This window comes from Mesoplodon densirostris, chromosome 16 (assembly GCF_025265405.1).
Source record: "Mesoplodon densirostris isolate mMesDen1 chromosome 16, mMesDen1 primary haplotype, whole genome shotgun sequence".
In the NCBI taxonomy this organism is placed as follows: domain Eukaryota; kingdom Metazoa; phylum Chordata; class Mammalia; order Artiodactyla; family Ziphiidae; genus Mesoplodon; species Mesoplodon densirostris.
Window position 1 is genome coordinate 44,977,272 of NC_082676.1, and position 13,824 is coordinate 44,991,095.

General features: G+C 61.5%; 3 protein-coding genes across 7 annotated transcripts; all 3 read left to right on the forward strand.

The window, feature by feature from the left end:
- Positions 1-537: 537 nt before the first annotated feature.
- MAZ (MYC associated zinc finger protein) lies at positions 538-5,639 on the forward strand. 4 transcript variants are annotated; one of them, XM_060078538.1, is made up of 7 exons: positions 538-623; positions 1,253-1,339; positions 1,423-2,279; positions 2,689-2,752; positions 3,028-3,199; positions 4,011-4,235; positions 4,541-4,627. In XM_060078538.1, the coding sequence occupies exons 1-6, from the start codon at positions 588-590 to the stop codon at positions 4,211-4,213; spliced, it is 1,419 nt and encodes a 472-aa protein (XP_059934521.1). In that variant the 5' UTR covers positions 538-587; the 3' UTR covers positions 4,214-4,235; positions 4,541-4,627. The 4 variants fall into 4 exon arrangements, with proteins under 4 accessions (XP_059934521.1, XP_059934522.1, XP_059934523.1 ...); XM_060078539.1 differs by lacking the exon at positions 4,011-4,235 and having other exon boundaries at positions 540-623; positions 4,541-5,639; XM_060078537.1 differs by lacking the exon at positions 538-623 and having other exon boundaries at positions 1,080-1,339.
- A 1,103-nt stretch (positions 5,640-6,742) lies between these two features.
- PRRT2 (proline rich transmembrane protein 2) lies at positions 6,743-10,474 on the forward strand. The gene is given in 5 exon segments (XM_060120311.1): positions 6,743-6,869; positions 7,554-8,527; positions 8,884-9,037; positions 9,040-9,146; positions 9,148-10,474. Coding segments are annotated over 4 exon segments (1,218 nt in total). The 5' UTR covers positions 6,743-6,869; positions 7,554-7,618; the 3' UTR covers positions 9,196-10,474.
- Positions 10,475-10,511: 37 nt separating this feature from the next.
- On the forward strand, positions 10,512-13,356 carry PAGR1 (PAXIP1 associated glutamate rich protein 1). Of its 2 annotated transcripts, XM_060120310.1 has the most exons (4): positions 10,512-10,650; positions 10,997-11,498; positions 11,699-11,781; positions 13,157-13,356. In XM_060120310.1, exons 2-4 carry the CDS (start codon positions 11,017-11,019, stop codon positions 13,354-13,356), a joined length of 765 nt encoding a protein of 254 aa, XP_059976293.1. In that variant the 5' UTR covers positions 10,512-10,650; positions 10,997-11,016. The 2 variants fall into 2 exon arrangements, with proteins under 2 accessions (XP_059976293.1, XP_059976292.1); XM_060120309.1 differs by having other exon boundaries at positions 10,514-11,498.
- The last annotated feature ends 468 nt before the right edge of the window (positions 13,357-13,824 follow it).

Sequence of the window (13,824 nt, forward strand, 5' to 3'; positions counted from 1 at the left end):
CGCGAGAGTCCGAGGACGACAACCGTTAGGCGGGCGCGCGCTTAGAGCTTAGCCCCGCCCCATCCGTACCCCCGGCGCGCGCTCCCCTACTCTCCCGCTCGGCAACGACAGCGAGCTTGTGCGCGTGCGCGCGAAATAACGGCCGCTGGTGGAGGGAGGCGGGGGGTGGAATCTTTGAGGGGGGAAAGAGAAGCCGCCCCGTCTCCCGCGCGCCCACCACCTGCGCCATCGTCAGCCAATCAGCGGCCGCCTCAGGGGTCTCGCGCTTAGGGCGACTCCAGCTGCTGGGTGGCTCCCCCCGTCCCTCCTCCCGCCAGAGTCCCTCTCGTACCTCCCCCCTCCCGCTGGCCCCGCGCGCGCTCGCGCTCGCGCCCGCTCCAGCCTCTTGTGTGTCCTCGCGCCCCCCGCCCGCCCTCCCTCCCCGCGCGCAGTGTGCTCCGCTCCCCCCCACCCTCCTCCTCCTCCTCCTCCCCCCCTCCCGCCCGCCCCGCGCGCCTCCTCCCAGGGTTCCCCCTCCCCCACTGCCGCCTCCTCCTCCTCCTCCCGCCCCAGGGTGAGCGCGAGCCACCTCCCTCCCTCCCTCCGCCATGGATCCAGGCAACTGGAGCAGCTTCATCTTCCAGGTAACAACCCCCTCCCCCGCCCCACCCCCCCTTCCCACACCCCCTCCCGCCCGCCCTCCCTCCCGTCCCACCCCCCCTCCGCGCGCCCGGTGCGCGCGCAGCTGTCCCCCTCCCTCCCTCGCGCCCTCCCCCGCCCTCCCCGAGGCGCCGGCTGGGCGCGCGCGCGGCGGGGGCCGAGGCTGCTCCCTCGCTCCCCCCACCCCGCCCCGCCAGGCTCCAACCGCCGCCGCCGCCGCCGCCGCCGCCGCCCGGGCCCCCGCCCCCGGCCCCCGGCCCCGCGGGGCCTCCCGCCCCCACCCAGGGGGCGTCGCCGCCGCCGTCTCCGCCGCGCTCCGCGGCCCGCCAGGCGCCCTCCTTCCCTCCCTCCCGCCGGCCGGGGTGCGCGGGCGGCGGGGCGGCCCGCGGGCCATGCGTTCGGCGCGGCCCAGCCCGGCCGGCCGGGGGCGGTGCCCCGAGCCCGGGCCCCGCGCGGCCCGCGCCCCCGGCCCCCGCTGAGCCCCGGGGGCCCCGCCGTGGCCGAGGCCATGTTCCCCGTGTTCCCTTGCACGCTGCTGGCCCCCCCCTTCCCCGTGCTGGGCCTGGACTCCCGGGGGGTGGGCGGCCTCATGAACTCCTTCCCGCCACCTCAGGGTCACGCCCAGAACCCCCTGCAGGTCGGGGCTGAGCTCCAGTCCCGCTTCTTTGCCTCCCAGGGCTGCGCCCAGAGTCCATTCCAGGTGAGTAGGGGCCGGCCGTGGCGGGCCGGGCTGGGAGGGCGCCGACCCGCGGCCGCGGCCCACACGGCGCCTTGTTTTCGCAGGCCGCGCCGGCGCCCCCACCCACGCCCCAGGCCCCGGCGGCCGAGCCCCTCCAGGTGGACTTGCTCCCGGTTCTTGCCGCCGCCCAGGAGTCCGCCGCCGCCGCAGCCGCGGCCGCCGCCGCTGCCGCCGCCGCCGCCGTTGCTGCTGCGCCCCCGGCCCCGGCCGCCGCCTCCACTGTGGACACAGCGGCTCTGAAGCAGCCCCCGGCGCCCCCTCCGCCGCCCCCTCCGGTGTCGGCGCCCGCCGCTGAGGCCGCGCCCCCTGTCTCTGCCGCCACCATCGCCGCAGCCGCGGCCACCGCCGTCGTTGCCCCAACCTCGACGGTCGCCGTGGCCCCGGTCGCATCTGCCTTGGAGAAGAAGACAAAGAGCAAGGGGCCCTACATCTGTGCCCTGTGCGCCAAGGAGTTCAAGAACGGCTACAATCTCCGGAGGCACGAGGCCATCCACACGGGAGCCAAAGCCGGCCGGGTCCCTTCGGGTGCTATGAAGATGCCCACCATGGTGCCCCTGAGCCTCCTGAGCGTGCCCCAGCTGAGCGGAGCCGGCGGGGGAGGGGGAGAAGCGGGTGCCGGCGGCGGAGCGGCCGCAGTGGCCGCCGGTGGCGTGGTGACCACGACTGCCTCGGGCAAGCGCATCCGGAAGAACCACGCCTGCGAGATGTGCGGCAAGGCTTTCCGCGACGTCTACCACCTGAACCGACACAAGCTGTCGCACTCGGACGAGAAGCCCTACCAGTGCCCGGTGTGCCAGCAGCGCTTCAAGCGCAAGGACCGCATGAGCTACCACGTGCGCTCACATGACGGCGCTGTGCACAAGCCCTACAACTGCTCCCACTGTGGCAAGAGCTTCTCTCGGTGTGCACGGGGCTTCGGCCGCCCACTAGGCGGGTGGGGAGGGAGGGACGGTCGGCGATGGAGGTGGCCTGGCCTTGGCTGGTGGGGAGGGAGGGAGGGAGGCTTCTGAGAATGGGGACAGGGAGCCACTCCCAGGGAGGAGGGCGGACAGCCTCTCCTGGTTACCAGGGAGCAGGGGGTGGTACTTAGCAAAGGAGGTGGGTCCTTGGGTTGTAGAACAGCCTCGAGTGGGAGGAGGCCGAGGCAGCCCTGCGCCAGAGGAGGGATTTCCTGCCTTACCAGGACTCTGAAACCCCGGGCTTGGGAGAAAATGTAGGGACCCAGGGAAAGGCCTGCTGTACTTTGTTAGGCAGACTCGGGGACACTTCCACACTCCGGGGCCCTAACCCCAACCCCAACGTATCCCCAGGCCGGATCACCTCAACAGTCACGTCAGACAAGTGCACTCAACAGAACGGCCCTTCAAATGTGAGGTAGGAAGCCCGCCTCCTCCTGTCCTGGTTTTCATGATTTTGATCCTCATTGTAGTTGTCTGAGTTCAGCCTCTCAGACCCCCTTTTTCTCTCTCTTCTTTTTGCTTTTTCACTCCATTTTTTCATCCCTTCTTCAAGGCCTCATCATCTCACTCCCATTTCCTACAGATCAAAGATCCCCAAGGCTCTGATTCCTTTAACCTCTTGCCCCCCTCTCCCTACTCCCCAAAGCTTTAACTCTCCTGACACCCCCCACGCCCCTCCCCCCTCCCCAGAAATGTGAGGCAGCTTTTGCTACGAAGGATCGGCTGCGGGCCCACACAGTACGACACGAGGAGAAGGTGCCATGTCATGTGTGTGGCAAGATGTTGAGCTCGGCTTATATTTCGGACCACATGAAGGTGCACAGCCAGGGCCCTCACCATGTCTGTGAGCTCTGCAACAAAGGTACATGCTGAGAGGTGCCGGGGGGTGGGGGGTGGGGGGGTGGGGACAAAACCAGAGGCCCTTCCACAGATGTGGGTTAAAGGTGCTGTAGCCAAGAGCTCGTGGCATCTAGAGCCCTTTAGAAAGCAAATGAAGCAACATTGGGATGACTAAACATCATCACTAAGGTCGAAGAGGTCATGGCTTGAGGAGATGACCTACCAGAAAGAATCCACCTCTGGGTGTGTGTGGGGAGATGGGAGGGGGACACAACTGCTTTGGGGAAGGAGTGGTCAAAAGAGCCAGTTCCCAAGGGTCAGAAGGCAAGGTTTCAGCTGTGCAGCCACAGGTTCTTGTCTTCGGCTCCTGGGGCAAGTGGAGTACAATGGCAGGGATTTAACAAGTACTCGCCCTGCCTCAGTAGTAGAGAAAGCTGCTTTTAAACAAATTCACTTCTTCACTGAGTAACCGGTCTGAGACTACATGGGGCACTGGAGGGAGGGGACACAGCCGTCTCTGCTGAGGGTCAACTCTTCAAGTGGCTAGGAATCAGTGTCCGGTCACCCCAGGAGAGATCCCCCAGCCACAGAGGATGGATTTTGTGGATACCAAGGCCCAAAAGCCAACACCACTCAACCAGTTCTCAAGCTCACAGAGGAGCTATGCCCCACCAGCCCCAGCAGAGTAGTTGGCCCCAGGCTACCAAGGATGTGGTGGGAGGAGGACAGGGCCATCTGAGGAGGGTGTCCCCAGCCTAGGAGAACAACCCCGTCTCTGGGGTCTCCACCTGGCTGACCCCCACCCCCCCCACCCCAATCCACCCCCACCATAGGCTTCACCACGGCAGCATACCTGCGCATCCACGCGGTGAAGGACCATGGGCTCCAGGCCCCGCGGGCTGACCGCATCCTGTGCAAGCTGTGCAGCGTGCACTGCAAGACCCCTGCCCAGCTGGCCGGCCACATGCAGACCCATCTGGGGGGGGCCGCCCCCCCTGTCCCGGGAGACGCCCCCCAGCCACAGCCCACCTGCTGAGGGGGACCCCCGCACCCACCAGGCAAGGCGTGGGGCATGGCTGGGGGGGGTGGGATGGGGCGTGTGGGATGGGGCTCAAAGGGCCCAATAGGGGATCTTAGGAAGGCCAGGGATGCCCATCTATTACCCAAGTTAGGGAGACTTCTGGGGACAGGGAGGGCCTTTCAGGAGAACTGGGTAAGGATGCGGGCCAAAATCTCTGGGGACCAAACAGGAAGTGAGCAACGGCTGTGTCCCACGGGAGGTTGTCTGGGAAAGAGTCTGGGGCAAGGGGCAAGGCTCTTGCCATTCAGATTGCACTGTGATCTGGTGTTTCTCACCTTGCAGGTACAGGTGAGGTTTGTCCAATGGCAGCGGCAGCGGCGGCAGCAGCGGCGGCAGCGGCAGTGGCAGCCCCTCCCACAGCTGTGGGCTCCCTCTCGGGGGCCGAGGGGGTGCCTGTGAGCTCTCAGCCACTTCCCTCCCAGCCCTGGTGAGCTCCAAGTTGGTGGGGGGGAGAGGGGAGAGTGGAGGAAAGTCCCTTGGTACCATCTCCTCTTACCCTCTCTCTTCCCACCAATTCCTCACTATTTCCCCCATCAACCAAGGAGCCTCCAGAAGGAAAGGAGGAAGAATTGTTTTTCTTAGGGGAATTCGCTAGGTTTTAATGATTTGTTTCTCCTGCTCCTCTCTTCTCCCTATCAGACCTGACCCCACACACACCTGTCCCCTCGGTTGTGTTGAGGCCCCCTGGACAGTGGGCAGGGGTGGCAGAGGACAGGAGTAGCTACTGCCCTCACCTCCTCTCCTCTCTGTAATCCCCTGCCCTGCCCTTCCAGGGATTTGTGAGCCTTTCCCTCGATGGTCCTTCTTGCTCTCCTCCTTCCAGTGTCCCCCTACTGTCTGCTGCCCCTCCCTGGGGAGTTGGTGCTTTTTTTTTTTTTTTTTTTCCCCACGGGGAGGGAGGAGAGGAAGGAGGGAAATCAAAGATTCTGTCCCAGAGAGGGGGAAAGGTGAGATTTGAGGAGGGGCAGAAACAGGGAAGGCAGAGATTATACCTTCATAAGGTGGGGTGGTTTGGGGTCAGGCCCTAAACATCATCCTGCTTGAGAATCTGTCAGGGGAAAACAAGTCAAGGGGAGCAAAAGAAGGAGCCACTAGGGCCAGAGGCAGGACAAGAGATGGAACCTTAGGGGGCCAGGGTAAATGGGGGGGATCCAGGGACTAGAGGTGCTTCCTGGGGGTGGGGGGAATGCAGCCACAGTGTCTCCCCCTTCCCTCTTCCACCCCAGCTCCATCCCTGGCCTTTTCTTTTCATCCCTCCCCCCGCGACAGAAGCTGTGGCCCTGGCCATGTCATCGTGTTCCTGTGTCCCCTGCATGTTCCCCACCCTTCACCCCCTCCTTTTGCGCGGACCCCATTACAATAAATTTTAAATAAAAACCTGTCTCTGACTCAATGAATGAATTGCTCTCACCAAGCTCCCTGTCCCCACCCCTAAGGGGATTCTTAGGCCTGTTGTCTGTCCCAGTCTTGCTGTGCCCTGTGCAGCTCTGGGGCTCTGGCTCCTTCCTCCCCAGAGGCAGTATCAGTGGCTGCAGTCCAGATTCAGGGTGGGGCTGAGGCTCCGGTGACTGTGGAGAGCACGTTCCAGGACACCGAAGTCTCTGGGGAATACCCAGTCTGCACAGGCCCAGAATAGCCCCTGGAGGTTTGAAGAGGCCTGGGTCAGAAACCCAAACAGTTGTGGGACATAAATGCTGCCTTCCCGCATCCAGACCGATTGCCTGCTGCTCAGCCAAATACCTGCACACCCTTAAGGCCCTGAGAGTTGATGGTGGATGATGTAGCTGCAAAAAGACTGGGCAACTCTGAGCCCTAAGACTGGGAACAATGAGGTTGAGAATAAAAACTGCACTTCTCCCCACTTGTCCTCTTCATTCTTGGTGTGGTCCAACCTGCTCTTACTCGGGCTCCTGCTGTTCCAGACTGCCCTTGCAGCCTCTACCCTGCCCCTTGCAATTCCCTTCCCAGTCCTTGCTCTGACCCTTCCAAGGACCTTTTCTTGAGCCTTCCAGTACCCATTTCTGCTGCTGCTTCCTTGGGGGTAGAGGGACTTCCTGTTCTGCAGGCTCCCTTCTCTTGAAACCCCACCCTGGTCATCCTCTGCAGCCTCCCCAAGTCTTGCCTCATCTCCCCTTCTTTCTGCTTGTAGGGGTGCCTCCACCTGGTCCTGCCTGTCCCACTGGTCCTGTCTTCTCGCAGACCCTTCTCCGTTTCCCCTGCCTCTGCCAGGACCCCCGGTGACCGTTGGCGGGAGGGGGCCGGGGCTTGGGAAGGAGGCACCCCCAGGAGGCGCGCGGGGGAAGGGCCAGGGAGCGGCGCGAGTGGTCCCCCGGCCGGTTGCCCAGGTAACGCGGGGCCTGGCACGCGTGGCTCCCTCCGGCTGGCCGCGAGGGGCGGGAGGCGTGCAAGGGGCGGGGGCGGTGCGCGGCAGCGGAGCGTAGGGGAGGGGACCTGAGAGGAGGGGATGAGCAGAGGGGAGGGAGACCCGCCGCCTCCCTCCCTTCGCTCGCTGACTTGCTCCCTCCCGGGCTGCGGCTGCTGCAACCGCGGCGGTGGCGGCGGCGGCGGCGGCGGCGGCAGCAGCGGGAGCAGTTTGGAGGCCGGCGTCGAGGTGAGACGGGAATGGACTGAGGCTGCGGGTAGGAGTGTACGGACAGACAGCGGACGCCGGGAGGGCTGTACGGGAATTCGGGCGCCTGGCGGACTGGCTGGTGGTGCTGGGCGCACCACGCCAATGGGAGGAAGCGGCGCCGGTCCCCCGGGGGCGAGGAAATACCTGGGAGAGGGGCTGGGAAGGGGCTCAGAGGAGATGCCCAGGTCCCCCAGGGAGGGGCGCGGGCGTCTACGCCCCAAAGGCGCATCAAGCAAACCGCACCGCTGGGCGCCCAGGGAGGAAGGATGGATGCAGAGGGAGTGGAATGCGAGTTTCGGGGTTCTCTGCCCAGTCTGCCTATCGGAGTGCATGAGTCTCTGAACAGCTTGTTGATTTGGGGGTGCTGTGGTATCTACTAGGATCTGAGAGTCTGGATCTTGTTGGGTGGACCCAGGAAGAGACCATGGGGAGGATCCTGTTTACAAAAGGGTTCATCTTCCCAGGGCTCTCTAACCAGAAGACTGAGCAGAGCACTCCTCCCCAGAGATGTCCCGCCCCAACGCAAAGGAAACCCCAACTTTTCTTCCTTTCCCCAGAGGCAGCCCAAGGCTGGCCCTGAGATAGGAGCACTGCCCTCTTGGGCTGCAGTGCTGAGAGCTACCTCTTCCCTCCTCACACTAAGCCTGTCTCCTCCTATTCCAGGACTTGCTGCTGTCTCTGCTGCTCTATCCTTCCCACAGAGGCCCTCTCCCCTCTCCTATCTCAAGATGGCAGCCAGCAGCTCTGAGGTCTCTGAGATGAAGGGGGTAGAGGAGGGTCCCCAGACCCAGGGAGAAGGGCCTAGCCATTCTGAAGCCGGAACTGGTCCTCCCCAGATCCCAGCTGGGGTCCTAGATGAGCCAGAGACCCTGCAGCCAGGCCCAGACATCACTGGGGCCCCTGTGGACCAAGAGCCCAAGGCTGGGCTGGCTCCAGAAACCACAGAGATCCCAACCGTGGCCCCAGAAACAGCTCAGGCCAGAGACCTCAGCTCAAGCCCAGGAGAGGAATCAAAGGCCAACTCCAGCACCGAAGAAACATGCCAAGAGCTAGCATCTAAACCAGAAGTGAGCAAAGAGGCCACTGCAAACCAGGGGTCCAACCTGGAATCCGCAGCCCCACTTGAGCCAGCCTCAGAGCCTGCTCCCCAGCTGGACCCCCAGCCAGACCCTCAGCCAGACCCCCAGCCAGCTTCCCAGCCCGCCTCCAAGCCAGTCCTTCAGCCAGAGCCCCCTACCCAGGAGGACCCCACCTCTGAGGTCCTGACTGAGAACGTGGGAGATAAGCAGGAGAATGGGGCAGTGGTTCCCCTGAAGGCTGGTGATGGTGACGGGGAAGGGGGTCCAGCCCCCCAGCCTCACTCACCACCCTCAACAAAACCCCCCCCAGCCAATGGGGCTCCACCCCGTGTGCTGCAGCAGCTGGTTGAGGAGGATAGACTAGGAAGGGCTCACAGTGGGCATTCAGGATCTCCCCGAGGTAGCCTGAGCCGCCACCCTAGTTCCCAGCTGGCAGGGTCTGGGGTGGAGGGGGGTGAAGGCACCCAGAAACCTCGGGACTACATCATCCTCGCCATCCTGTCCTGCTTCTGCCCCATGTGGCCTGTCAACATCGTGGCCTTCGCTTATGCCGTCATGGTGAGCCCCAAGGGACCCTGGCCCAGGCCTGCTGTGGCTCCCAGCTTCCTGCCAGTGCTGGGACAGAGCCCCAGGAGTAACCTTGCCTTCCCTCCCCTCTCTGCATGGACCTCACTTCCCAATTACAGGGCCTTTCCTTGCCTCTTCCTAGGATTTCACCTTCTGAGCCCTACCCCTTCAGGTGGGAGGGAAGTTGAGACATTTCACACAGCCTTACTGACCTGTGCCCTCCTCCTGCTGCCTCTCCAATCCCCTTCCTCCCCTAACCACTGCTACCAACTGGCCTGTCTCCTCTGGACGACTCTCACACCTGATCCCGGCTGGGCTGGTGCCCCCACCCCTCACCCTAACCCCAGTCCCGGAACAGCCTGCAGCAGGGGGACGTGGATGGGGCCCAGCGTCTGGGTCGCGTGGCCAAGCTCTTAAGCATCGTGGCGCTGGTAGGGGGGGTCCTCATCATCATCGCCTCCTGCGTCATCAACTTAGGCGGTGAGTGGGGGTCTGGGACAGGCCGGGAGGAATGGAAGGGCTGGCAAGGGCAGCTTTACTAATCCCTGCCCCTGATCTCTCCTGTCTGTCCTCCCTACTTCTTTGTCTCTCCTTGTCTCCCCTCCCCCCCAACTGTCTCTGTCTGTCCCTCCCTCTCCTCTCCCACAGTGTATAAGTGAGGGGCTCTGCCCTGCATTCCAAGACTTTTTTTCCTGTTGGGAGCTGCCTTGGGCCCATCCTCCCCTGGGGGGAGCCCAATCCATGGCCCAGGCCCGCACCCATAGGGACCAAGGGAGCCTGAGCGGCCTTGTTTACAGCTTCTTTCCTGCTCCTGCATCCTGCCAGGCTCCTCTGCCAACCGTAGGCCTCCCTTCTCCCTGCACTGTTTCCAACTTCCCTGCACTCCTGCCTGCATCCCCTCCAGCCTCTTGGCTTCCCTATCCCTGCACTTCTGGAAACCTCCCTGAACATCTCCCAAACTCTCTTTGCTCTCAGCCTCCCAGCATCTCTCCCCACCTTCCTGCACCACAACCTCCCGAGAATTTCCTGCACCTCAACCCTGGTCTCCCTTTCCCAACTTTCATTGTCTCAGCATCCTCCCCCATTCCTTTCTTCCTTCTCTCCTTATTCATCTCCCTTACCTCTCCACATCCTCCACCCCCTTCTTCTTCCTGCTGCCTCATCGCCCCTCAGCATCCTCTCCTCCACCCTCCTCCACCGTTCATTCTGCAAAAACTCCAGCACTTAGATCAGGCTGGGGGAGGGGAGCAGTGTCAGGAGAGGGCTCCCTAGCCCGGGCTCCGACTGTTCTCAGCTGGGACCACCCAGGTCCGGACGCCCCCATGGTGCCTCGGGGTCGCAGCGCTGGCAAGCCAGGCCTCGTTTGGAGACTTGTGCAGGGGTGGCCAGTACTGTTCCGAACACACACCTGGGAGAAGGGAGGGGCGCGGCTGTTGACCCTCCCCGGTCAGCCTGAGTTGACCTACCCGACCTGGGCTTTTTAACCCAATCAGAGAACTCGTTGGGGCTGGGGTCATTCACGTGCTTTGTAACGAAAGAACCCAAAAAATAGGACCAAAGCTCCCAGCTGCAGGGAGCAAGGGAGGGGCGGAGAGGTCTATGATTATTTTTTAAGAGGACGAGAGAGGTTTGAGGGGCGGGGACCGAACCACAACGCGGTTCCGAGTTGGCGGGGTTTTTTTTCCCCCTAGAAAAAGAAAAGTGTAGGGAAAAAACCTAAAAGTCTAAAAGCAAAACAAAACAAAAGGATACACCAAACAGATTCTCCCTTTTTGTATGCCGGATGCTGCATGAGTCTGAAACACCAATAAACGGAGACTGCATGAGACTCGCCTCCAGCTTCCGTTGGTCCGTACGTGCGTGCGCCGCTGGGGCCCGAGGTACTGCCTCCTTTCGGCAGAACCTATTGGGTGGTTTGCGCATGCGCCGCCCCGGTGGCCATCTTTACTATGGGCCGAAGCCTATCATTCCGGAGCGCCTATCTGCGCATGTGCAAGCCTTCCCTTGCTTTCCTCTTCCAAGTAGCTTTGACTAAAACTGAGCCTCCCGCGCGATCTCTGTGCGCCTGCGTACTGTGACCCTGCGCAGCCCGGGAGGCGGGCCTTAGCTCCTAGGTGCGTATGGCAGCTGAGGTGGCGAAACTTCGAGTTCTGGGGAGAGGGTGCCGGATCCAGGTGTAGAGAGGGGCGGTATCAAGGCGAGAAGAGCGGGTCCGCCCCCTCCCGCCTGGAAAGTGGTTTCTGCCGGTCCCTGGGAACACCGGAGTACCGGATCTCGATCCGTGGGGGCGGGGTCCTTGGAGGGGACGGAGCGCCCCCTCTTGGGAACAGGCGGTCTATCCGCAGGGACTGCTGTTGGAGCCTGATTGGTTAGAGAGACATTCCCTAAACCCCTGGGGAGCCCAACCCTTGGGGTTGGGGGATCCCCAGCTCAGTACTCCAGCATCTCCTATCATCGCAGGGCCCCTTCCCTAGTGACATATGTCCCTTGTCCGGGGCCATGGAGACATTGCAGTCACCACGGCGGCGCCTCTGTCTGAAGAAGGGGAAGTGACCTCCGGCCTCCAGGCTCTGGCCGTGGAGGATACCGGAGGCCCCTCTGCTTCGGCCGATCAAGCCGAGGAAGAGGGGGAAGGAGGCCGGGAGGAGGCTGAGCATGAGGGGTCCGGGGCCGAGGAGGTGCAGGGAGAAGCCCCCAGCACTGAGGGGGAAGAGCATGCCAAGGGAGAATCCGAGGACTGGTGCGTGCCCTGCAGCGATGAAGAGGTGGAGCTGCCCGCGGATGGGCAGTCCTGGATGCCACCCCCCTCGGAAATCCAAAGGCTCTATGAACTGCTGGCTGCCCACGGTACCCTGGAGCTACAGGCTGAGATCCTACCCCGCCGGCCACCCACACCTGAGGCCCAGAGTGAAGAGGAGAGATCCGATGAGGAGCCAGAGGCCAAAGAGGAGGAAGAGGAAAAGTGAGGGCATACCCTTACACCTTGTCCTTGAGGCTGCTCCCCTGATGCCGGGAGGAAGTAGGGAGGGGAGGTGGGACCCAGGAGCATGGGAAGTGGAGGGAGGGGAGAGAGCCGGAGAGGAAGAGCCAGCAGGCTGTGGAGAAGTGTGGGTGTTTGCGGGGGACCACCCTCACCTTCCACTCTCTATCCCCCTGTCCCAGACCGCACATGCCCACAGAATTTGACTTTGATGATGAGCCAGTGACACCAAAGGACTCCCTGATTGACCGGAGACGCACCCCAGGTACAGACAAGAGGGGAGAAATGGGGGGGGGGGCGGTGAAGGGCCTCTGCTCCCACTTACTCAGAAAGTGACTCCCTAAAAGATGCCTTTGCTTAGTGCCTTGATATCTACAGAACTTGTTTCAGGAGAGAGCATGCACCCAGTGGTGCCATCCTTCCAGCTTTGGTGGTCCCCTATCTTCCGCAGATAATTCCCATGCTTCCCATTCCTTTGACCTCAGTCTCCCCAGAAGGCCAAGTCATTATCATTGTTATCTAGATCCACATCCCTACACTACTGTGTACATCTCCTAATCTGACCCAGTTTCCCATCCCATGTGCCTTCCTAGAATTTACCCTCAGAGCCACTCCTTTTTTGTTTGCTTGTTTTTTAAATAAATTTATTTATTTATTTATTTTTGGCTGCTTTGTGTCTTTGTTGCTGTACCTGGGCTTTCTCTAGTTGCGGCGAGCGGGGGCTACTCTGTTGCGGTGTGCGGGCTTCTCATTGCGGTGGCTTCTCTTGTTGCGGAGCACGGGCTCTAGGCACACGGGCTTCAGTAGTTGTGGCACGCGGGCTGTAGAGCATACGCTCAGTAGTTGCGGCACACTGTGGCACACTGGCTTAATTGCTCCGCGGCATGTGGGACCTTCCCGGACCAAGGCTCGAACCATGTCCCCTGCATTGTCAGGCGGATTCTTAACCACTGTGCCACCAAGGCAGTGCCCCCTCGGAGCCAGTGTTGATTTGTCTTTCTTTTACCCCAGCATTCAAGCCAGCAGCAAGTCTTGTGAGCTCTGCCTGCACCCTTATCCAAGCCACCATCTCTTTTGCCTAGATAGTTGTGGTAGCTCCTAACTGGTCTTCCTGTCGCCAGCCTCAGCAGCCAGAGACGGGTTTATGTTTCAAAACATAAATTGTGTCACTTCTCTGTTTTAAATTCTCCAAAGGATTCCATTTCTGGGGGGTGGGGGGATGGTGGTGTATGAGTGTGTCAACTGAGAATCCAACCCCCCCCCCAGGGATTCCATGTAAACTAAAAGATCCAAACCCCTTATTGTGGCCTGTAGGTCATATCTTTGGCCTTATCTTTCCTGTCTCCCCCAGCTCTACATTTCTCATTGAACAGACCTCCCTGTTCTTGCCCTGGGGCTTTTGCACTTGCTCGTCCCCTACCTGGGATGCTCCTCCCCAGTCTTCATATTTCTAGCCCCTTCTCATAATTCAGATCTTCATTGCCCACCCCATCTGAGGCCCCTTCCCTAAACCTCAGAACCTCCAGGACAGGCCTGGAAATCTCTGTTCAGTGAGCTCCCCAAGTGATTAGTAAGATCCAGGCAGGTCTGGTGCACGCTGCCTCACTCGCTTCCACATTTCTCTCATTCCCCTTCTCCAGGAAGCTCAGCCCGGAGCCAGAAACGGGAAGCGCGCCTGGACAAGGTCCTCTCAGACATGAAGCGACACAAGAAGCTGGAGGAGCAGATCCTTCGTACTGGCAGGGACCTCTTCAGCCTAGACTCAGAGGATGCCAGCCCCACCAGCCCCCCGCTCCGGTCCTCAGGAAGTAGTCTCTTCCCCCGGCAGCGGAAATACTGAGTGCTGCTGCCCTTAGGGTGCAGTCTACCTGCTGGGGCCTTGGCCCTTCTTCCCTAACCCAGGCCGCTGGGAAACTTGGGAAGAGGAGAGACACTCCAAGCTCCCAACACGGCCCCTTGCCAGAAAGAGGACATACGTGTATGTGTTTATGTTTTCTATTGAACATCTCTTTGGAGACCTGGGCTGAATTTTCTGAATCTAAAATAAAAAATACCAAGTTACCTTCTCTTAGAGGAGGGACTGCAGCTGGAACCGAAACAGCTATGGAGAGGCAAAATTGTACGCACCCAGATTGGGAAATTAAAGCCAGATGGGGTAGAAGTGAACTCAGTCAGCACCTGCCCCCTGCCTCGGGCCGAGGACCCTTCCCAGTGCCATGCCAGTGCAGCCAGCTGGCTCTGAGGTGGGAATTCCTGAGCACTGAATGAGCTGCAGTGCCTTCAGCTGCAGTAGGAGCAGCCCAGAGGA